Source organism: Zalophus californianus, chromosome 7, assembly GCF_009762305.2.
Source record: "Zalophus californianus isolate mZalCal1 chromosome 7, mZalCal1.pri.v2, whole genome shotgun sequence".
Lineage (NCBI taxonomy): Eukaryota > Metazoa > Chordata > Mammalia > Carnivora > Otariidae > Zalophus > Zalophus californianus.
The window spans coordinates 133,119,181-133,143,232 of NC_045601.1; the positions used below are offsets into that span (position 1 = coordinate 133,119,181).

Below are 24,052 nucleotides of genomic sequence, written 5' to 3' on the forward strand. Positions count from 1 at the left end.
GTGTTCATTTGGAATTTGGTGAAGTCTTTGAGAAATTGAAGAAATTGTTTAGTAAATAACTTGTCAAGCTAGTCACTAGACTTGTAGGGGGGCATATTTAACCCGCCAAACAAAGCCAGCCCAGCTTCTTTTTTCTTTCTTTCTTTCTTTTTTTTTTTTTTGAAGCAGGAGTAGTAGTCATTTCTTGGCAAATGTCCAGTACAAAATCCAGACATTCACATCTGTACTCAAGGTATCAAGCAACAATGAGGCTGGCTAGGACAGAGTGCAGCAATCAATCGCTGGGATGCAAGTCAATGGTAGCTGTGGGCTCTCCACCATTTATTCCTTATTAAGATATGGCCCATCCAAAGGGAATGTTGGTCTGTTCAAATGAGGTCGCTTTTCCTTCCCCAGTGCAATTAATCTTTTCATCATCTTCTTATTTCTCTTAGCACATTCAGGACATAACATATTGTCTTCTAGGCCTGGGGATGGGAACGTGCAGGCAGGTAACAGGAAGAGAGAGATCATCCTTTTGGGAGTGTCAGGCACCCAGGCCTGACCTGCATGAAACTGCAGGCAAACCCAGCCTTGTGTGTCTGCCAAGAGGGGTCTGCCATGGACCACACACCACCGGACACCAGAGGCTTGCAGCAGAAAGGTCTCAACAGAAGCAGGAATGGAACGTGAATTCACAGACTTGGATTGACTGGCTCTTGCAGCAATTCTTGACCATGCTGCCAACACGCCTTCCTGTACTGAAGTTACCACCTCGACGGTATTAATCCCTTCCTCTCTCTCACTCTTCTTACAACTTTTCCAAAGCCTTGCTTTCTCGGCCACCATCTTGCCTTTCCTCGAACATGACTGCAATTTAGCTTCTGGTGATGTTTCAGGAATATTCTGGTTTATTCCAGGGTAAGCATGTTTCTGGAGCCTCAGATAAACCTCTATTTTCCGGCCATCGGTACTCAAATTCAATTGTTGGCACCGGCTCCGCAAAGTGTCCCAACGTACTTTATTAAATGGAGGCAAACTGGTTGGCAAGGGAAGGATTGGTGTATTACAATTATGTTTTGGGCAAAACTTGAATTGTTCATTTATGTGAGGATGACAAACTTCTATCATGATTCCCGATGATTCCCAACTCCAGCTATCATCAACTCTCACTGGTAGATGCAATAATTTCCTAGCATTCCAAACTCCATTCTGACACCATTCTTTCTGAAGATTGCTCTCCTGCTGCTCATTGTTCTCGTAAGTTGAGTGCGCCATTTCCCCCAGCTTCTTTTTTCAGTTTTAAGGATCTTAGTACATTAATGGTGTCTGATTGCAAATGAGACATTGACCTTCATTAGGGGCCAGAACTGTTTTTGGATAGACATTCTGGTAGTACTTCAGTTTTTGTTTTTGTTTTTTTTTCAAGATTTTATTTATTTATTTGACAGAGAGAGACAGTGAGAGAGGGAACACAAGCAGGGGGAGGGGGAGAGGGAGAAGCAGGCTTCCCGTGGAGCAGGGAGCCCGATGTGGGGCTCGATCCCAGGACCCTGGGATCATAACCTGAGCTGAAGGCAGACACTTAACGACTGAGCCACCCAGGCACCCCACTTCAGTTGGGTTGATGTAATTTAATGCACTAATGTCTTAGAAATGACTCTACAACTCATATGTTTTCCAAGTCATGTAAATTCTACCCCCTTTCCATACCCACACTTGCAACTGGGCTGATTCATGCAATTTTTATCTTATCAAGTCTTGAAATAGTATTATGTAGTTAGGGTGCTTTTGATTAAACCCTGAACTAAGAAAGTTTCCCTGAACATCTCCATGCCTCAGTTTCTTCTCCTGTAAAATGGGTATATTAAGGGTTATAGCAGGGTCACCACATGTGGTTGTGTCGACTGAGAGCAGCATAGGGTTAGGGGGCACCCATCACAGCTGCTGGCTGTAGGCTGCTGCTCTGCTTGGAGGGTTCCTGAGAGTATATTATGAGCTAATAGACATGGATCAAGTGAAATTGTGCCCGGCGCAGGATAAGTGCTGTTTGAGTGTTTGACAAATTTTAACAGAATAGGTCTTGACTCAAGGGATTATTGCCCTCAAATAAATATGGCGATGAATGACAAGAGAAATGAACTTGGAGAGTAAGATGTGCTTTCCTCAATCAAAATCGTTGATTTGGTATGCAATTAATATATTCTTCCACTAAGAAAAAATTCAGAAAACCTGCCTATCATACAAGATGGAAGTGTAATTTCTGCCTTCCGGGGGCACACAATGAAGTGATAGACACAGGAGTACAACTTGCTGGAGAGGCAGGGATCTTTGGGAGGAGTTAGATGCTGGGACCACACAAGCTCTCAATCCCAGCTATAAGACCTTCATGCTAACTTCAGATGAACCCCCTTTAAACCTCAGTTTCTTTATCAGTATAGTGGACAGAATGATAACTTCATCAACCGAGCTGTCAGGAGGGTAGAAGGAGATAGGCATACAAGGACTCACCACTGTTTTGGGCACTAGTGAGCTCCCAGCAAGCCCTTCCTTGCTTGCCTGCTTATGGTCTTACCAACAGCATCATAATTATTCCAGAGGCAACTCTCTTCTCTTTCCACTTCGCTTTCTACTTCCCTGCATGCCTACTTTTTTTCCAGAGGGCACTCATTCCCACCACTATGATGTCTATCCATTGTTTTCTCCTGCCTGGCTGTTTTTCTCCAGCATCTATTCTAAACCCTTGAGTTGAACCAGATACAAGACTCATCTCCTGGGGGAACCAAGAAAGGCCAAGAGAGATGGAAGTCCACTTAGATGACTTACCAACAGTTAGCCTCCATTCCTATCCCTTAGGAATAACAAAATGACCATGGTTTTTGTCCTCATGATGTAAAATGTGGTTTCCTCTTCATCATGTCCTCACTATGTAAATATCCTCAAATATAGAAAATATGTCCTGGGTTTTTCTTTGTATCATGTTTAACTATTTCTTGCACCTAAGCTTTAAAGCAGAAACACTAATGGTTGCCCCACTTCGTAAGTTTTAAAAAATGGAATTTGTGAAAAAAAAATCATTGCTCGTTTGGTTATTAAATGAGTCTACCGGCTACACGTTAGCCGTAGACCAAAGAGAAATAAAGTTGAGATTGGCCTCCAGGAATGTATATAGTCTTGTAAGAAAAGCACAAGGGGATGACAGTTACGTAGCGGGTGCTAGGTTCTGTGGCAGAAATAAGTTCCGGATGCTAAGGGGTGTTCACCGGTCACCACAGGTGGGTGCTTAAGGTCTGCCAGTTTCCCCAGGAAATATGGAAATGTTTGAGTCCTTGGGAAAAAAAAAGTGTCATGTCCAAAATATGAAAAGGAAATGGCAATATCAAATACATATGTAACTGAATGCCTGCAAAACGTACCATATGTCAACTGCATCCAAATTATTTATAAGAAGTGATTCCATCTGAAGATGATTTGTAAGCTGGGTTTTTTTTTTTTGCTTTCCATTGCCTCTCCCCGAGTTCCACGGGGTTTACAGGCAATCTCTGGGGCTTCTTGGCTTGTGGCGGCCTGGCTCCTGTCTTCCGATGGCACCCTCTTTGCAGTTCTGTGTCCAAATTTCCCCCTTTCCATAAGGACATCAGTCTTCTTGGCATAGGGGCCCAGCCCACTGCAGGGTGGCCTTGCCCTAATTTAACTCATTACATCTGCAGTGCTCAATTTCCAAATAAGTTCCCGTTCTGAGGTCCTTGAAGTTAGGACCTCAGCATATGAATTCTGAGGGACACAATTTACCCGAGAAGAGTGGGCAAAGTAGTCGTAGGAGGAAGGCCAGGGAGGCATGTGCAAAGGCCCTACAGAGACCAGAGAGCACAGGGCCATACGGGGAAGAGAATCAAGATGAGCCTGAGGTGGGGGCGCCTGGGTGGCTCAGTTGGTTAAGTGTCCAACTCTTGGTTTCAGCTCAGGTCTGATCTCAGGGTGGTGAGTAGAGCCCACATCAGGCTCCGTGCTCAGAGCCTCGTCTGCTTGAGATTCTCCCTCTCCCTCTCCCTTTGCCCCTCCCCCCGCTCGTGCTCATGTGCATTCTTTCTAAATGAATAAAATCTTAAAAAAAAAAAAAAAAGATGAGGCTGAGGTGTGTTCAAGGGCAAATTACAAAGCACTTTATAAACCAAATACAAGTTTCCTCTAAAGGCCAGGGTTTTCCAGTATGAGATTTTAAGATCAAAATGAAACAATAAAATGATCCTTGTGCTTTTCTGCCTTCCCTTGCCCTCCTTTTACCCAAACTCCCCTCACCCCAAGATCCTAAAAGCCAACCAGGAAAGAACCAAGCTCAAAGGTGTAGGGAGTCACAGGGCATGTTCCCTGCACAACCCAGGACAGAATCGGAGGCACTGATCCTTGTTCGAATGGCCTCCTTCTATGCCCGCCATTTTCCTTTGTCTCATTTAGAAAGTAATTCTTTGGTTGTTGTTGAATCTTAGATCATAATTTGTTAGGCCAATTTTTTAAGAAGTAGTATTCTGTAATGCTAAATGAAGCAATCTCATCAGTATCACTACCTGTATTTAAATGTTTTATGAAGGGGACGCCTGGGTGGCTCAGTCAGTTAAGCGCCGCCTTCGGCTCAAGTCATGAACTCAGGGTCCTGGGATGGAGTCCCATGTTAGACTCCCTGCTCAATGGGGAGTCTGCTTCTCCCTCTGACCCTCCTTCCTCTCATGCTCTCTCTATCTCATTTTCTCTCTCAAATAAATAAATAAAATCTTAAAAAAAAAAAAAAACTAACTAACTGAAGGCCAGAGACCTCAGCTCAGGAGGGCTGCTGTAAGTTTGGTTCCCCTCAGTGCCCTTCTCAGACCAAGGAGTTAATAGTTTATAATGTCCAGGAGGCCCAGACTATTCCAGGAGCAAATCCCATGGTATGCCCCAAACCTAGGAGTGATCCTGTGATATAAAAGTCAAATGTGCTTCAAACATTCTGAATGGAAAAAAAAAATTCTGAATAAAAACTCTCCTAAAAAGACACAATCCACAAGCCACAAGAAAAAAAATATACGTAAAAAAATATAAACTAAGAAACAAAAGACATTAACAGACATAAGACAGGCTTGAATAAAATATTTACATCATGTATTTTAGACTAAGGTTTAGTATCCTAAATGCACAAGCAATTCACGTATTACAAGTGGCTGGTAAACGACGAAAAGGGCCTGCTACTGATCCAAGACATGCACATTAAAACAGCAGTGAGTAACTTTTTTGCCTCCTGGATTGACAGAAATGGAAAAGATCCAGTATTGGTAAAGGTGGGGGCAAAAGGCTTTCTGGGAGAAAGTATAACTTGGTTTATTTCTGGAGGGCAGTTGGCAGCATCTATCACAATATAAAAGGTAAATGAACTTGTGTCCAGAAAGTACAGTTCTAGAGATTCATTCCAGTGATATAACAACAGACAGCCTTCATAGAGTGCTTACTGTGTACCAGGTCCCATGCCAACTGCATCACAAGGACGTCATCTGCTTCACAAGATGACCTATCATTACCTCCATTTTCCAAGAAACTGAAGCTTAGGGAAGTTAAGTTTTCGAGGTTAAGTTATCTTAGTGAAGCCAAGATGTAAATCCAGGCAGTCCAATTCCAAAGCCTGTACATATAATCGCTCCCTTTAGCATGCCTCACACCTGCACGGGGAGGCTCTATTATAATATAGAGACAAAATCCAAGATTCTAACATTAGAAGGATGGGGGGGGCACCTGGGTGGCTCAGTCAGTTAAGCATCTGCCTTCGGCTCAGGTCATGATCTCAGGGTCCTGGGAGCCAGCCCCGCATCAGGCTCCCCACTCAGTGGGGAGTCTGCTTGTCCCTCTCCCTCTGCCCCTCCCTCCTGCTTGTGCTCTTGCTTGCTCTCTCTCTCAAATGAATAAATAAAAAATATTTTAAAAAACAATCAAATCAAATCAAATCAGAAGGAGGGTTTGATAAATAAGTTACAGTCATACCTTGGGATACCCGGCAGCAAGTACAGGTAGTTTTGTTTGTACCGATAGGGAAACTACTCATATCATTTTATTAAGTAGAAAGAAAGCAAGTTGTAAAGTGACATAGAGGGGTGTGAGAAGGACACACCCCAAGTCATGTACAGTAGTTACTCCTTAAATGTGGAAGCAGGGGGACTTCCGCTTCTTTAAATATGTATCATTTAGGTCTCTTGCCTTCATAAGTGACAAAAAGCCTAACTCAAACTAGTTGAAATACTACAGGGGAACATTTGTTCATGCCACTGGAAGGTCCGGAGGTCTGGGTATGATTTGACAGCTTGACAAGCCTGGGATTGGTGGGATTTGGCAACGTGGCGATGTCTTCAAGGAGTTGGTTTCTTTCCATCGTTGTCCTCAGCCTTCAGCTGTGTCAGCTGCATTCATAAGCAAGATTCCCTCATGGTGGCAAAAAGGTTGCAGCTGTTCCAAGCTTCACATAAGCACTCCCATGGTATCCAGAAGCAGGGATGTGTTCATGTCCACTGTTTCTCAGCAAAAGTCTTCAGGTTCAACAGCAATGGAACCAACCCTGAATGAACTCCTGGGGGCCAGAGGAATGGCAGGGGTGTATTGGCTTGGGCCTCTATACCCTAAATAAACCACTGTGGCAAGGATTCCTACTTAGATTGATCAAGGTGTCCCCTGGAGCAGGGAGTGCGGTCGGTCGATCCCATGCGAATCATTCATGGCTGCCATGTGGTAGAGGAGGGGTAGAATGTTTGTTGTGGAAACAACACTACAATACACATCTGCATTATTTAAATTTTCTACCAATTCAATAGACACCAAAGCATCTAATACTTTGGTAATTTTAAAAATACAACAATGGACCTTTTTTTGGTTCATGAAAATACATTGCAGATGATATATTTTTTTTTAAGGTTTATTTATTTATTTGAGAGAGTGGGTGAGAGAGCCTGAGGAGTGGGAGGGGCAGAAGAAGGGGAGGGGGAGAGACGAGAGAGCACAGGGGTGGGGGAGGGGCATAAAGGGAGAGAGAGAGAATCTCAAGCGGACTCCCTGCTGAGCTTGGAGCCCAAAGATCATGACCTGGCCAAAATTCAAGAGAACCAGCTGAGTCACCCAGGCGCCCCTGCAAATGATCATTTTTATAAATATTTTTATTTCTTCCTCACGTTCAAATTACAGAGCTAAACTTCCTGCACCAAAGGGTCATCTAAGAGGTGTGATGCAGCGTGTTGTAGCTAGAGGGACCAGTGCTGGACTGAGAATTAGTAGCCCGAGCTCAAGTTCTAGCTCAGTCAGCAACCGTGAGGTCTCAGGAGGGTCACAGAACTGCTCTGGACTCAGTTTCTTTATCCGCAAATGATGGCGTTGGAGGAGATGATGATTAAGGTCCCTTCTATCTCAAGTATTCCTTTCTCTTTGTTTATAAGATATTCCTATCTATCTATCTCCATTCATTCATTTATGGCTTTTTTCTTTTGGAAATAATACTATATGCATAAGGTAAAAATATTCTAACAATACAAAAAGCTTCACAGTGAACAAGTTCATTCTTCCTCCTACCCTTGCCTCCCGGTTTCTGCTTTGTGCCCTGCCCTAGCCCCTGTTAACAATCTATCCTATATGCATGGATTCTCCCCCTGCCTCATTTATACAAGTAGTGACCTGCCGCCCCTGCACCCCCCAGTCTGCTTTTCATCTATCTATCTGTAATGGACCTCTTGGGTCAGAAAGTACGTGCATTTTGTATTTTGATCGAAACATTGCCAAATGACCCACCAAAAAAAGGATGATGCTTATTTCTCCACTACGTCATCAACACCTTAGGTTATCACCGTTTCATTTTTGTTATTGTACAGGATCAAAAAACCACATCTCCTTGTGGTTTTACTTTGCCTTTCTTTCATCCTGCTTGAGGCTGAGAATGTTAATATGCTTCAAAGCCATCAACAGTTATTATTTTCTAAATCATCTGTGCCAGCACTTGGCCCTTCGCTCTTGTTGAAGCTACCAGTTTTCTTGGAATGCCGACGATGGGGCGTCCTTGACATCCCCTCTCCGGGGACGGTGGAACTTAGGGACCATCCCATTAGGCTGTGGGGTTACAGGTGGGTGTTGAGCAGGGGCAGTGAGCAGAATAGGCACGGAGGGGGGACCCACGGAGTGAGGGGGGCACCACCTAGACGGGGAGCATGGGTGGCTCAGTTTGGTAAGCGTCTGCCTTCGGCTCAGGTCATGATCTCAGGGTCCTGGGATCGAGTCTCGCATCGGGCTCCCTGCTCAGCAGAGAGTCTGCTTCTCCCTCTCCCACTCCCCCTGCTTGTGCTCCCTCTCTCTCTCTCTCTCTCTCTCTCTCTGTCAGGTGAATAAATAAAATCTTTTAAAAAAAGAGTGTTCTGGAATCAGCAATGAGGAAGTAGGTTACTGTGACCTTTGTAGAACAGGTTTGGGGGAGTGTTGATGGGCAGGGTTTTGAGTCACAAGAAAGAAAAAAAACAAACAAACCAGAAAGGGAGGGAAGGCCCTGGGAGCGGGGTGGGGTGGGGTGGGGTGGGGTGTGGGAGGAGAGAGACAGAGAGAGAAAAATAGGGAGGGAGAGGCCTAGACAGAAAACATGAGTGCTTAGCAAAAGTTAATTGGAACAAAGAAAAAACTGGCAAGACTTCTTCAAAACAAATAATAATTACTAGATAATATTATATAATCATAATTATTATTATGGATGCAAATACTGTTTCCTTCTTTAAAGCACATGTTAGGTCCGTCCGACGTAAGCTGTAGATGTCCCTTCTTCAATCTCTCACTCTGTAGGAAAGGAAATCCCTGATGGACATAAAAACAGAGCGTCAGCCCCGGGGCGGGACCTTCCTTGGGTGCAAGCCAGTCCAGCCCCCACATGTTTCATGTGTCCCTCAAAGAGGAAAATGACGCGGCCAGGCCACCCAGTGAACGGGGCAGGAACTACAACTCTGGCTTTTAATCTCAGCTCTTTTTCTGCCGTATGGCCGCCACGTCTATCCTCTTTGATGGCCCAAGAGCCTCTAAAGGCCAGCTAGCATCCATAGATCCTCTGTCAATTTTTCCAAATTTTATATATTCACTTCCATTCATTTACATTTATATGTTCATTCCCAAGGCATTGTAGTTCATTCTTTTCCAAACTTCTATTTGGAATACCCTCTTCCATTTTTGTAAAATTAATGTTAGGGAGGTAGAATTTTTTGCTTAAGGTTTTATTTATTTCTTTGACAGAGAGAGAGAGAGAGAGAGAGAGAGAGAGAGGGTGCGCGATCATGGAGGGGAGGGGCAGAGGGAGAGGGACAAGCAGACTTCCGGCTGAGCGCGGAGCCCAACGCAGGGAACATTTTCACAGCCCTGAGATCATGACCGGAGCCGAAACCAAGAGTCAGATGCTTAACTGAATGAGCCACCCAGGTAGAATCTTCTTTATCGTGGTAAAATATACACAATGCAAAAATTATCATTGCAACCATTTTCAAGTGTACCATTCTTTGGCATTATGTACGCTCACATTCTTGTTTATATGAAGAATTTAAAATTTACATTAAAAGTGACATCCATCACCACCATGAAAAGGCTGAACTTTTTCGTCATCCCTGACTGATACTCTGTACCCATTAAACAATAACTCCCTATTCCCCTGGTTGAGGTACAATTTGTATCCAATAAGATCCCCCATTTTAAGTGTACATTTTGTTGGACGTTGACAAATGTATACTCTTGGGGAGTCACTCTCTCATCAAAATATAGAACATTTCTATACTTACCTGGCAGGGGAGACACCATAATCAAAATATAGAACATTTCTGTCACCACAAAATGTTCCCTTGTGGCTCTTTGCAGTCAGTCCCCAAACTCTGCCTCTGACCTCTAATCTAGATTTGTGTTCTGCTCAAAGCACATTATTTTTGCAGTCCTGCAGATTAAGAAACCACACCTCATCGTGGTTTTACTTTTGTCTTTTTTTTTTTATTGTGTATGAGGTTGAGAATGTTTCTGTCATTATAGGTTTTTTTTTTTCGCTTTTCTAGAATTTCATAAAAATGAGATCAGACAATATATGCTCTGGGGTATTTGGCTTCTTTCACCGAGTGCAACGTTTCTGAAATTCACGCATGTCTTGTACATCAGTACTTTGTTCCTTTTTATTGTTGAGAAGTATTCTAGGGTATGAATCTACCAGAATTTGTTTATCTATTCACTGGCTGACAGACATTTTGGGTATTTTCAATTTTGTTTTGTTTTGCTATTATGAATAAAGCTTCCATAAACACTCACGTACAAGTCTTTTCGAGGACACGTATTTTCAATTCTCTTAGGTAAAAACAACAGGAGTAGAATTGCTGGGTCATATGGTTAGTGTAACTTTATGAGAAATGGCCAAATTGTTTTCCAACATGGTTGTACCATTTTGTTTTTCACCGGCGATGTATGGCAGCTCAGTTGCTCTGTGTCCTTGCCAGCACTTGGTGGTGGTGTCAGTGTTTAACATTTTAGCCATTTCGGTGGATGTGTAGTGGTGTGTTTTTTGTGGCTTTAATTTGCATTTCTCTGATAAATAAAAATGTTGAGCATTTTTCCTGTGTGTTTCAGTCAGTTGTATATCTCCTTTTGTGAAAATGTTTGTTTAAATCTTTTGCCCGTTAAAAAAAAAAATTGGGTGCTTGTCTTCTTATTATTGATTTGTAAGAGTTTTTTTTTTTAATATCTCTGGATACTAGTCCTTTGTCAGATGTACATGAATATCAGAAGTTAAAATTTGTCTAATTTGCCCTCCACAGAGGCAAGGGTGGGACTTTTTTTTTTTAAGATATATTTATTTGAGAGAGAGCACACATGCATGCATGTGTGGGGGGAGGGGTGGTGCTGAGGGAGAGGGTGAGAGAGAAGCTCAAGCAGACTCCCCGCTGAGCACGGAGCCCAACGCGGGGTTCAATCTCACCGCCCCAAGATCATGACCTGAGCTGAAACCAAGAGTCAAACACTCAACTGCCTGAGCCACCCAGGGGCCCCACGGGTGGGACGTCTTAATTCCCCAGGAAAGCAAGGACATCCTCACCAGGCTTTATACCTGTGGATGGCATTGCTCTGGAAGAGTAACCAAGGGGGGCTTGGTAGCTGCTGACATTTTTGAGCCCTACACCTAAAGTGGTAACAAGCAGTGACTGTGGTCTTGGTGGACAAAGACATGTTGTGGCTCCCTGGCATTCCAGGAAGCAGCCTCAGGACCCCATAGCCCAAAGCCGTGGAGAGCCTTCTTGGGTGTAGGGTCTGAAGTTTCTAAGCCACGTTTGTCTTTGGGAGAAGAAAACCTGAGAGAAGTATAGCAGGCCTAGGGACGCTGGGTGCCCTGGTTCAGGTCCTGGACAGGGCACTCTAATGTACATGGTCTGGGTGTTGTCCTGATTACAGTGAGGGAAAGCAAAGAGCACTGATGCACGGAAGGTGATGGAAGGTGACAACTGGTGTCCTCACATTCTCGCTCTTCTCCTTTCGGTAGACTATTTGAAGTCATCAATGACGTGGGACCTCATGGAGTCCTCCCATATGTTCGTTCTCTGTTGGTGCTTTAGTCAGAAACTCATCAAAACGAGGCTCCTAAAATCCTACACAGGAAGGTCTCCATGCAGCAATGGGAAGTCGCCAGGGTGACCTCTGTGCAGATCGAAGTGCTTCTCTATGATTATCTGGAATATTAGCTGCAGGAAAATCTTTGGTTAGGGACTGAAGTTTCCCTTGAATGTGACTAGCAAGCAGGAGGGCACCCTTGCCAGAAGAGACATGGCGCAGCTGAAACGCTCTGTCCCATAAAACGGGTGGGACAGACCTCGCGGAGCAGCTGGAGACCGCAGTGTGGGAGCAGACTGCTTGTCGGGGGCTTGCTTTGATCCAAGGGGAACTAGAAATCAGAGCTGGGAGGAAGGAGAGAAGAACCAGGGTGGGTGGCAGGTGCACAAGGACCAAGCAAGGAAGGAGAAGCCAGGAGACCACGTCTGCACTACAAAGAAATAAAACGAGGTTGCAGGGAGAGGAGTCAGGATAGCTACGTCGGGTTTCAGATGAGACCTCAAGGATGAGTAAGAGCCAGCTAGGGGTGGAGGGGAGGGCTGAGCAGTCCAAGCAGAGGAACCACATGGCAAAGGCCCCTAGGTGGCCGGCTCTTCTTGGAGATGTTACTTTCACAGTGACACCTTACAGCCTTGAAGCTCCAAGCACAGGGTGGGCGCCTTCTCCTGCGTGTGAACCAAGGCTGTTACTCCCACATGCTCTGCAGCCACCCTCGGGTGGCAATATCTTCTGTCCCCCTGCCCCGTGCTGCTATCCAGGGTCCTGTTCACATTAGATGCTGGTCCTTTAATTTTCAAAGCCCTCCCTAAAGCCTTGGGGCTCCTGATGTGTATCTATCTCCCTTGGGTCCTGAGGACAACTGGCCTTCTGGCCCCAAATTCCTGTTTTCTTGCTTCGTTGCCAGGCTTGGCCAGGCTTCTTCGGGGACATCTGGAAAAGAACTTTCTGACGCCATGTTTTAGCTTTTAAAAACGACATGCTATTCTATAATCTCACAGTCATACTGGGATGGCCTCAGTTTCTTTGCTGAAGGGCCTTTGAAGAAAATATTGTATAATGATATTTAGTTTCATACTAGATGTAGCCAAGAGCCCAAAGTGCAATTATGGGGGTCCCCAGGTTTTGGAAATACTGATACATGGAAATTCTCCTAACACGGTTCTATTCAGAGAGGATTTTTCACATTAAAAAAAAAATCACCGCTGGTTTCCTCTAAATACTTTCCCCAGTGTAGTTAAAAGAAGATCAAGTTTTCAAAAGAAATCCAATCCATAGTCAACTTCTCAGCATCCGTAGGAGGCTAGTCATTGTATAAAGAGATGGGCCACTCAGCCCATCAGGATTTGGCATGGCCTCCTCTTCCCGAAACCCTGCCACCTCCAGCCTTCAGTTGGGCCCCTCTGTGCTCACCCACGGACTCCCCCCAGCCCAGACTCTGGAGAGACCCGAGCCCCACCGGCCTTCTCTTGATCCCGAACGCATTCCAGCCTTGCCCCCATTTTTCTGTTCCTCTTTCCCACAGAACTCTTCAGGAAGTTGTCCATACTGATCGTCTCCAATTCCTCTCCCGTTATCCTTGAATGCGATTTCATCAGGTTTTCACCCCCCCACCCCCCTGACACCACTCTTGTCCAGGTCACTTGCCAGGTCTCATGGGCTCTGCTCTTCCTCCTCTTACTCAGCTTCTCACTAGCTGATTCTTCTCCGCTGTGGAACCCTTCCTTTCCTTACTTGGCTTCTGGACCACCACTCCCCCATGCTTCTCCTGCAGCCTCACTTGTCTCTCTTCACTGAGTCCTCCTCATCTCCCCAGCCCCCAGCCATCGGAATATTCCGGAACTCAGTCCTCAGATTTCTTCTCTCCTCCCCTCTGCATTCACTCCCTGAGTGGTATCTGTGGTCACGTAGCCTTAAATGCATCGCGAAAGCTGCCAAATTCGTGTCTCACTTGAGACCTCTCCTCTGAACTCCAGGCTCACATAAGCCTTCTTCTGTCCCCTCTGCTCATCTACGGCCCATTCCACTCAGCTGCCAGAGCCATCAGGTCAAAACATAAGTTAGAGCTTGTCATTCTTTTCTCAGGACCTTCCATGGTGCCCCATCTCGTGTGGGATGAAAGCTTGTCTTTATGAAGGTCTCCAAGGCCTGCACGACGTGGCCCCTGGATGCCTCCCTGAGCTTGTTTCTGTCCACGCTTGCTCACTTTGCTCCCATGTCTGGCATGCGCTAGATAGCACTGCTGGAGGACAGCCCTCAGACGCTGAGGATGGCCTCGGGGCAGGAGAGCTGGCCCCCCTCCAGCAGCACCCCCCCACCCCATTCCCACTGTTGAATGACAGGGGGGTGCAAGGACCCAGCCCCCTCCCCAGCATGGGATTGCTCTGGACGGTCGTCCTATCTTCAGAACTCCCCACGGGAGACAGCTCCTCTTCCACCTAGTCTTGCTCCCTTCTCCCTTCCCTTCCACAAGGTGATCCCAAGAGCACTCCCTCATGAACACCCCAGCCACCAGTCACTACCTCAGACACTGCTTCCTTGGGGAACCTGACCTGGGAAACTGATCCCTTTGCTGTTTCTGGAAACCACCAGGTACCCTTTGCCTCAGGGCTTCTGCCATCGCTCTCTCTTCTGCCCACATCTTCTCCTAGATGTTCTCACAGCTCACTCCTCCCTCCTTCCCGTCTCTGCCGAATGTCCCGTAGGGAGCGGCCTTTCCTGCCCAAAATAGCAGTCCCTGCCATCATCAAGTCCTCTCTGCCTGTTATCTCTTGGACACAGTTTAATGAGTGGTCACCCCAGCACTGCTCGGAAGCTGCTCCCATGGAGGAGCCTCATTGGGCTGCATGGTTTTCTACTGTTTTTATCATCATGTGATAAATATTTCCTTGTTTATTTCTCCCATTGGACACGCGCTCCATAGGGCAGGGACCTTACATATTTTATTCACTGTTATTCATTCCCATGGCTCCTGCCACAGGGTAGAGACTCAGCGCCAAGTCAGGCCGGTGCTGGTCTTGCTCTGACCCGATGCTAGTCATTGGCCATTGTTATGTCATCTGTGACAAAGTCCCGCTGTGTGGGTTTCCATCTTGACTCCTTGGATCCCTCTGATGCTGACTCATTGTCTTCATGGCTCCCATTGTACCCTCCATGACTGAGGGTCTGCCTTAGTATCTCCTCTTCAGCCTTTCTAGAGATAGGATCTTGCCCCTACAGTGTAGTTCCCTCTCTATCTGCTGTTTGATTAACAGGAATCCTACCTCTCACTCTCCAGACGCCCTTGTGTTGTTGAATACTGGAACCTCCCCCCCGCAATCCAAGTCCCCATTCTCATCCATGTGCCACCCATGGTCTGGTCAGCCCCCCGGAAAGCCTTGTCCAGACTATGAGCCACACCTCAACCTGCAGCATCAGAGCATCAGAGAGAGCACTGAAAGTGTCTCCACTGCGGGGAAGGAAGTTCGCATTGGGGTGCACATCCCAGCTCTGCTTACCGTGGGGCACCCTGGTGCTAGTCCCTCATTTCTCTGTGCTTTACCTCCCACCACCCCCCCACCTTGGAAGGCACAGTCAGTGATGTCAGCCTTGGAGAACGGCTGTCAACAACACATGATGACACATGAAGATGTCTGGCACGTTGCTGGCGGTCAGCAAACTTCTCCCCACTATACAGAGATCCTCGGTAACATCCGGCCCATTGTGTTCAGTGGAGTAGCACCGTGGCCTCAGGAGGCAACTTTCAGTCTGGGTAGCTCTGTGTGCAAAAACAAAACAAAACAAAACAAAACAAAAAAATCTAGTATTTCCCTTGGGAAAACATTAGCATTACGTGAAGTGTCATGATAATTTCAAACGTTCTGAAACAATACAACAGTGACTTGTGCGGCAAAGTTACACCATCAGCCATGTACACTGGATCCAAGCATTTATCTCATGTAGTGGAAAGCATGGCTTTGTCTTTATTTTTTTTTAATATTTTATTTATTTTTTGACAGAGAGACACACAGTGAGAGAGGGAACACAAGCAGGAGGAGTGGGAGAGGGAGAAGGAGGCTTCCTGCTGAGCAGGGAGCCCGATGCGGGGCTCGATCCCAGGACGCTGGGATCATGACCTGAGCCAAAGCAGACACTTAACGAATGAATCACCCAGGTGCCCCAGCATGGATTTGTCTTTAAAAGGCAGCCTTTAACAAACAGGTAGCACTAACGCATACTGAACACTGTCCTCGCTTTCGCCAGATCTAATGGAAACATTTATACTAAACCTTGCCAAATACACAGAAGCTTTTCTAGTTCCCATTACTTTGCTACTCAAAAAGAAGGGAGTCATGGTTTCGGGGGCAGGCTGTGGTATATTCAACAGAGCGCTGAAAGCAAGTTCAGCACAAATGACCAAGGTTGGCAGATTGCATAATTCTCGAGTTATTTTTGTGATGGGCAGTGTTTTTCTTTTTTTATTCTCTTTTCCTCCCTCTCGAGTTGGCGAATGAGTTCCAATGAATAGCCTCTGTCGGGTCAATCCAGTCCGCTTGCGTTGCATACATGGTGTCAAAGAGAGGGGCTGTGTAGTGAGAGACACTCGTTATTGTAATGGACTCCCCGTAGAGTGACGACGGAGGAGGAAACGTTGGGGTGTTCCCCTGTAATTTGCACTCTTGGTTTGGAAGCAGGGCATCAGCTCAGCAAAGAGAACGGAAAAATACACAACAACGTCCCCACAATTTCTGAAGTCTGAGCCATCATCTATTAGGGAATTGAAACATGTGTAGGCATGTCATGACGGTTTTAATATTCTTCTATGTGACCAGGTATAGAGTTTCCCTGTCCAAGTGCTGTGCTTTCTCTGTGAAATTGCCAGGCGGAATGTGTTTAAAGTCATTATTGATTGCTCCTGAATCTGACAGGAGCAGTATCCTTCCAACATACTTGGTCCATTATAATGGCTAGAGGTAAAGAGTGTCCTGGAGAATATGTAGTGTGCATCCAAGAAGGCAGTCCGGTTCCTTCTTCATATTCAGCCCAAGATGGTTCAAAGGTTCCCAATTTCCTCCTGGGGAGCTGAGTGCAGAAGTCAAGGGGGAGGTTTGAGTCCAGTGAATATTTTCCAAGAGAAGTTTCAGCATTTAAACTCAGTTTTCTTTTCCTTTCTTTTCTTTTCTTTTCTTTTTTTTTTTTTTAGAGGGTGGGGAGAGGGAGAGAGAGAGAGAGAGAATCTTAAGCAGGTTCCACCCCCAGCATGGAGCCCGAAGTGGGACTCCATCTCACGACCCTGAGATCATGACCTGAGCCAAAATAGAGAGTCGGATGCTTAACCGACTGAGCCACCCACGCGCCCCTCCAGTTTTCATTTTTAAAAAAATTACATGCTCATGTTAAAAAAAATTAAACAGCACACAGTGAAGAGTAAGCCTCCCCAGCACACTGACCCCCCCCCCAGTTCCCTTCCCCAGAGGCAACTACTGTTAACCATTTTTTGTGGGTCCTCCCGATAGAGTCTAAGCATACAGGAGGAGATTTGATTTTTTGAAATGCATTTTTATAGGTTCAGCTGAAGTGGTTTGTAAGATAGCTTTTCCAAATCACTCTCCATGGTAACATAACTTTGGAACATACGCAACAACACACGCTCACACCAACATACACATGTACACACACAGTGGTCCTCTAAAGCATAAAATGGAGGGGAAATGATGCAACAGCATGACTAGTAGGTATATTCCAGTAAACCGCGGTGGTGAGTGGATTCTCAGATGGTTCCAGACAGCTTTTTGTACAGAAATAGCCCGGTGAGAACACCCAGCCTACTCAGACAGCAGAACAAATCCCAGGAACTTGCCTTCATGCAACCTTCCCCTTCAAGCTCAAGTCTAAACACATCAGAGCTTGGCAGGGCCGCTCGGGTACATTGGCCGACAGACAGACGCTCGAGTTCCTCAGGCTCTCCGTGCTTTCCCTTCCAAACCAGTAGATTCTTATGGATTGAGTTGCACCAGCCCTTCCCCTGTCGCCAACACGCGGAAGCTCTAAGCCCCTCGAGTTTCCTTCCATCGCGCAGTTTGAATAAAAACCCAACTCGCTCCCACTCGGAAGGAAAGGAAGAAACACCAGCAGGTATAAAGTTAACACGTGCGTGTGCATGTTTGGCGGAAACAAGACACATCATTCTGTCTAGGAGGCCATTCTGAAGCTAGGTCCTACACAGTATCGCTCAAATTGGGAGGTAGTGTATTTGGCTTCAGGATAGAGGTGGCTGAATGGGAATGATATGGAATAACTTGAGAAGCTGTCGTTCTAGAGACTTTTCCATAACTAGCATGGGAGGGAGAACACCGGAGGACTCGCTCTTACCTAAGTCCTGATACAGAATAATAAAAGAGCTGTCCTAATTTTTGGCAAAGTCAGCCAATCTACAGGAACCTGAGTAAAAATCTCTCATCAAAAGCCAACACTCTAAAATAGGAACCATATGGAAGGCAATAGAAAAGGAACATTTCCATCGTATAGCAGATATACTTGGGAGTGCAGGTCTTACTCCTGGTTAAGGAAAGAGTGACTTGTATGTCTGGTTTCGGGGACACTGGAAAGATCACGTTCCATGGAAATACTGCCTTACCTGCTGGCTACTGCCTGAAAATCCTTTCCAAGTTGAGAAAGCCTTAAAGTCCTCAACAGCAGAGAAAGCGAAATAAGCAAAATCCCCTGAATAGAAGAGCGATCAGGATAATGCTCATTTCCTGAACATTTACTTATGGTAAATGCTTACATTCATACTCAGGACTTTGCATGAATGATCTCCTTTAATCCCTGTGGTAGCTGGTCCCCAGGATGACCCCTCTGCGACCTGGCCTCTACATACATAGATGCCCTTGGGTGGCGCGCTTCCCTCGAATCTGGGCTGGGTCTGGGATGCACATGTAACCAGCAGAATGGGGCGGAAAGGATACTGTGTGGTCTCAAAGGCTAGCTCAGGAGAAGGCTGAGAGCTCTAGCCTTAGTCTCTTGGAAGGGTCATGCTGGGGAAAGTCAATTGCCAGATGAGAAATCCATGTTGGGAGGAAGCCCAAGCAAGTCAGCGGAGTGGCTGAGTAGAGAAAGAGATGCTGGTGATGGCTCTCGGCTATATGGGCCACCCCACACCGGGTGCCAGACATGTGAATGAAGAAGCCAGCTTCATGCCAGTGTTCAGATGATTCGGCCCCCGACTGACATCTGATTATAACTGTATGTGAGACTCTAAGTGCCAGTTGCCCACATGAGCCCACTCAATCCACAGAACCATTAGAAATCATAATAAACTGGAGCTTTATACCACTAAGTTTCAGAATTGTTTGTTATCCAGCCATAGATTGCTGAAACATTTACTCTCCAAGATTCTGAAAATCACAGCAACCTCTCCAACATCCATTTCACCCCTTCTTCACTGAGCAGTTTGGGGAGTTGACCCCAGTCTAGGGGTACCCCTCATCAGACTATGCTAGTGGTTTTCCAAGTGTGATCCACAGGCTTCAGTGTCATCTCAGAACTCATTAGAAAGGCAAATTCTGGGGCACCTGGGTGGCTCTGTCAGTTAAGCATCTGCCTTCGGCTCAGTCATGATCCTAGGGTCCCGGGATCGAGTCCTGCATCAGGTTCCCTGCTCAGCGGGGAGTCTGCTTCTCCCTCTCCCTCTGTCTGGTGCTCTGTCTGCTTGTGTGCACTCTCTCTCTCTTTCTTTCTCTATCTCTGTCAAATAAAAAGTGAAAAAAAAAAGGCAAATTCTCAGCCTCTTCTCTGGATCTATAGAATCAGAAATTCTGGCACCGATGCTCAGTTATCTGTGTTTTTATACGTCCTTCAGGTAATCCTGATGTATGTGCAAGTTTGAGAACCCCTGTCTGTATACCAACCCTGGTAATCCCGTCCACACCTTACTAATAACTAGTTTAAGGACCCTGGCCCAAGTCAATCAGCACCAGGCATTCCCTTGGTGTCAGTCATTAGTCCCGTGGTCCCCTCCGTCCTGGTGACGGCCACTCTGTGAAAGGAGCAGGCCTTAAGATGTGGCTGCCATCGAGGAGGGAAGGCAGGGAGGCAGAGCGAGCCTGGGTCCCTGGCAGTAGGGTTCAGGAAGACTGTGGCACCTTTGAACTTTCAATTAGGGCGGGAGTCCATTAATTTCCTTATTGCTTAGACCCATGTGAGTTGGCTTGTGGTGACTTGTAGCTGAAAGGGCACCGCCAGGCACAGGGAGTGTGATGATCTGTCTTTTACGGGGGAGAGGCTAGCTGATTTGCGGTAGCTCGGACCCCTAGGAAGCAGAAAAGCTAGGGTTTGAACCCGGATCTCTGTGTTGTCAAAGCCCCCCCTCATAATGAAGCCCCGAAAGGGTGAGATTTGCCCTCTTCTTGAGTGCAGAGGCTTCTGAGCATACTTTTGGTGGGTTAGGGCATCTGGCAGAAAAAGGGATACCACGGGATGGGGAAAGGTCCAGGGAGAGAGGGAGGTTGCCGAAAAGATAATTCCTGCTGAATTCTACTCAGGTCTGGCCTCTGCTCGGGTATTTCTTCGTGTCCCTAAATTGAATGATGTCCTTTCTCCTCTCCTTCCCCCCCCCCAAAAAAGATTGTCATATTCTGTTGTTTTGCAGGGAAGGCGCTGGGAGCGGGTAAGGCGAGAGTGTTCCTTGGGGGAGTAAGCTGATGGGTCCAAGTAGTTCTATAAACTGCGTCCACCCACAGCAAGCTACTCCAAACATGGTTTATAATCACAAAAGGAACAATCCGGAAGACTCTGGCTGTCAACACAGCTCAAATGTAGCAGCCACCAAACTTGCACATAGGCCATGGCACGGATTGGGGATTTTTCTGACCTCGGGGATCCCCAGGCTCTGTCCCCCCCTCAGGGGACACCAACATTTGGGGGGGGCGGCTCTTGCCTCTATTCCCCTACACTGTGGTCTCAACTGGAGGTCTGCTTCAGGCACTCCCGCCACATCCCGGCCTTCTGGTACAGTCCGCGAGAGTGAGGTGGCTCATTTTAACCTGTCATCTGAAGCCCAGTTCCGGGCAGTCCCGAGGTACCAGGGTGCTGCAGCTAGAGGGCACTTTCAGGGAAAACATGAAACAAGGCTTATGAGAAACAAGGCAGACGAGAAGGTGACAACTCTTTTCTCCGACGGTCATCCAGAGTTTGAAACACGTACAGATCAGCCTTGATAAAAGTTCCGATAAATGTTCTCCTAATTTGAAACCGATGGCTCCAGGAAAGAGCAAGCATCTCCTGAAGCCTCTGCTGGGTGCATGGCATTCACTCAGCACTGGGAAAGGACATCAGTTAGGGGACAGTCCTGCCAACGATGCTTAGAAACAACAATAAAACAACGTATCAACAAGTAGGAGATAGAGCTGATAAGACACACGGTTTCTAGGTACTGACGTGTATAAACTGATGTAATCCCCATAATGAGCCTGTGACATTAGTCCTGTTATTATCCCCATTTTACTGATAAGGAAACCGAGGCATTGAGCGCTTAAGTCATTTTCCCAAGGTCAAGGGATTCAAACCAAAGCAGCCTGGCTCTGGAGGTTTGCTCCGGACCCTGACGCAGGATGTCATAGGGAGGAACGCAGGGAAGAAGGGAGTTGATCCAGGCGGCCTCCTGGAGGAGGTAAGTGTTCACACAGAAGGATGGGGACTCAGGGCCATGTTGGTGGTAAATGAGAATGAGTGAGATTTAAAAAAAAAAATAGGTTTTCCTTCTTGCTAACCCACGTTACTTTTTTTCTTAAGATTTATTTGAGAGAGAGAGAGAGAGACAGCATGAGTGGGGGGGGGGAGGGAAGGGCAGAGAAAGAATCTCAAGCAGCCGTGAGGCTGACCGTGGAGCCCGACCCGGGGCTCGTTCTCACGACCCTGAGATCATGACCTGAACTGAAACCAGGAGTCGGAGGCTTAACCGACCGTGCCACCCAGGCACCCCTGACCCATGTTACTTTTAATGATTGTAATGGGCGTCCTTCAGTGGGAGGTCTCTTCCCTAACTTCTATCACTGGGCAAGCACCAGGCCCTGGGGGACGTGTTTTCCCGGAGCTCCGTGACTGAATCAGAGCTGTGGGTCTGGAGAGAAAGATCCAGTCCCCGAGTTTACCCACCTGATTTCATAGACAAGTAGACAAAGCTGAGAGAGATTCCGTGGTGCCCAGAGCAGCCCCCAGCATCCTCCCCTCTGGCCTCCAGGCTTCTGTGGAGAGGCCTTCCAGCAACCCCACACCGGCCCTCGCCTGACAGGCCCGGGACAGGAGGGGCACCACGGCCCGGCCTCTCTCAGATGGCATTGCAAATCCAAGAGGACGGGTCACAGGTGGGGAACTTGAGCGCACTGGGCTCGCCCACCTCGTCCAGAGCTGGGGGCATGCGGAGAGCCTGCTGGAGGGCCTGTCAGAGGACTTTCCTGTGGAGCCCGGTGGTCTTGGTCTCCGGCTGGCTAACCTCTGGGCCTTCCTGCCAGTCGTAGCGCCCCCTGCTGGCCCCCATACTGACTCACTCCCTGGAAGAGAGGACTGTGGTGAGGATGGGTGGCCCCTGCCCATGGAGGCTGCCCTGTGCGTGAGGCTGGCCGCCGGGCTGAGAGCCGAGCTAGCGCTGAGCCTGCCCTGGGGGATTTATCAGCAGCCAGAGCATCATCTTGGGAGACTGGGCAGGAGTCCTGTGGTGTGCAGGGAGGGCACTGAAGGAAGGGCTGGTCCACTCCCGGCCGGGGTGGGGCCTCCAGGGAGGGACCAGCTGTGTGACCCACGCAGTCGACTGCACAATTCTCTGGCTTGGGTTCTTCATCTGAAGATTGAAGGTGTAGGATGGACATATTTAAAAAAAACAACAGTTTTAATGAGTTCAACATACAATTTACTGATTTGAAGGGTGTCCTCAGTATATTCGTGGAGTTGGGCAACCATCACCATAATCCGTTTTTAGAACATTGTCATCGCCCCAGAAAGAACCTTGTACCCTCTGCATTCACTCTCCACCCCTCAGCCCTGGGCAAGTACCAAGTCCTTTCTGTCTCTATGGATTTCCTTATTCTGGTGAAGTTGTGTGTGTGTGTGTGTGTGTGTGTGTGTGTGTATGTGTGTACACACACATTTTATACATATATAATTTTTTTAACATACAAGAAGCTGAGGTAAAAGGCAAGTGTGCCCCTTCTTCCTACCATCTGAGATCTAAATTCCCACTTTGCAAGACATACGTGGTTTCCATGGTAAGCTGAAAGCAGGCAAGAAGGGTTTTATGCAAATAAAACAGAATTTGGATAAGATGTGAACGCTACCAGGGGCCCAGTCAGGATTTGGATAGCCCAGCTTTCTGGGAAACTTTTGAAAAGTGGCTGAAAAAAAAATTTTTTTTTTCTCATGTAGTGCTACAGATAGACGGTTGACTTGATTGATGAGGAATGAAATATCCTAGGGGCCCCTGGCTGGCTTGATCGGTGGAGTCTGTGACTCTTGATCTCAGGGTTGTGAGTTCAAGCCCCGCTTTGGGTGTAAAGATTACTTCAAAATAAAATCTTTAAAAAGGAAAAGAATGAAATATCCTAATTAATGATCATACCACCAAGAAAAAGGGTACTAACTAAATAATAAGGAATTATTTAAGACCTACAGTTTGGATGAATCTAAGGCTTAGACAGTGGCCTTCATGTCAACATTAATCCTTTTATATAAAGACCCCCAAATAAACTTATGAACATTCACAGTCACCCTGGGATTTATATGAAGGGCCGGTCTAATATAATACTTCAGAGCTTATGGTTATTTCCTCGAGGTTATCTATATTCCTCCAAAACCTGCTATAATCTATACACCAGCTTTTCAAAGGATTTGTGTTATTTACTCATTTATTTATTTAAGAGAGAGAGAGCACAAGCAGGGAGAGGGAGAAGCAGGCTCCCTGCTGAGCAGGGAGCCCGATGCGAGCCTCGATCCCAGGACCCTGGGATCATGACCTGAGCCGAAGGCAGACGCTTAACCAACTGAGCCACCCAGGCGCCCCAGGACTTTGCTAGGATACTGCATCTTTTTCAGTAACTTCACATGTCTTGGTACTCTGGGGAGGTTTCTAGGGAGCAGAATAAGGGAAATGTACTTATTTGAGTAGTGGTATAAGCAAAGTTACTAGTAAATACTAGTAAGTGATTCCAGTTATTGCACGTAGGGTTTTATAGTTTATAAAACATTTTCACTGGGCACTTGGGTGGCTCAGTCGTTAAGCGTCTGCCTTTGGCTCAGGTCATGATCCCGGGGTCCTGGGATCGAGCCCCACATCAGGCTCCCTGCTCGGCGGGAAGCCTGCTTCTCCCTCTCCCACTCCCCCTGCTTGTGTTCCCTGTCTCGCTATGTCTCTCCCTGTCAAATAAATAAATAAAGTCTTTTTAAAAAAATAAAAAATAAAAATAAATAAAACATTTTCACATTTTTGACTTCATGTTGATCCTTA

General features: G+C 46.6%; 1 protein-coding gene across 1 annotated transcript; it reads right to left on the bottom strand.

The window, feature by feature from the left end:
* Positions 1-321: 321 nt before the first annotated feature.
* Positions 322-1,257, bottom strand: LOC113928009 (developmental pluripotency-associated protein 2-like). The gene has a single exon (XM_035728349.1). It carries the CDS (start codon positions 1,255-1,257, stop codon positions 322-324), a length of 936 nt encoding a protein of 311 aa, XP_035584242.1.
* Between the last annotated feature and the right edge of the window lie 22,795 nt (positions 1,258-24,052).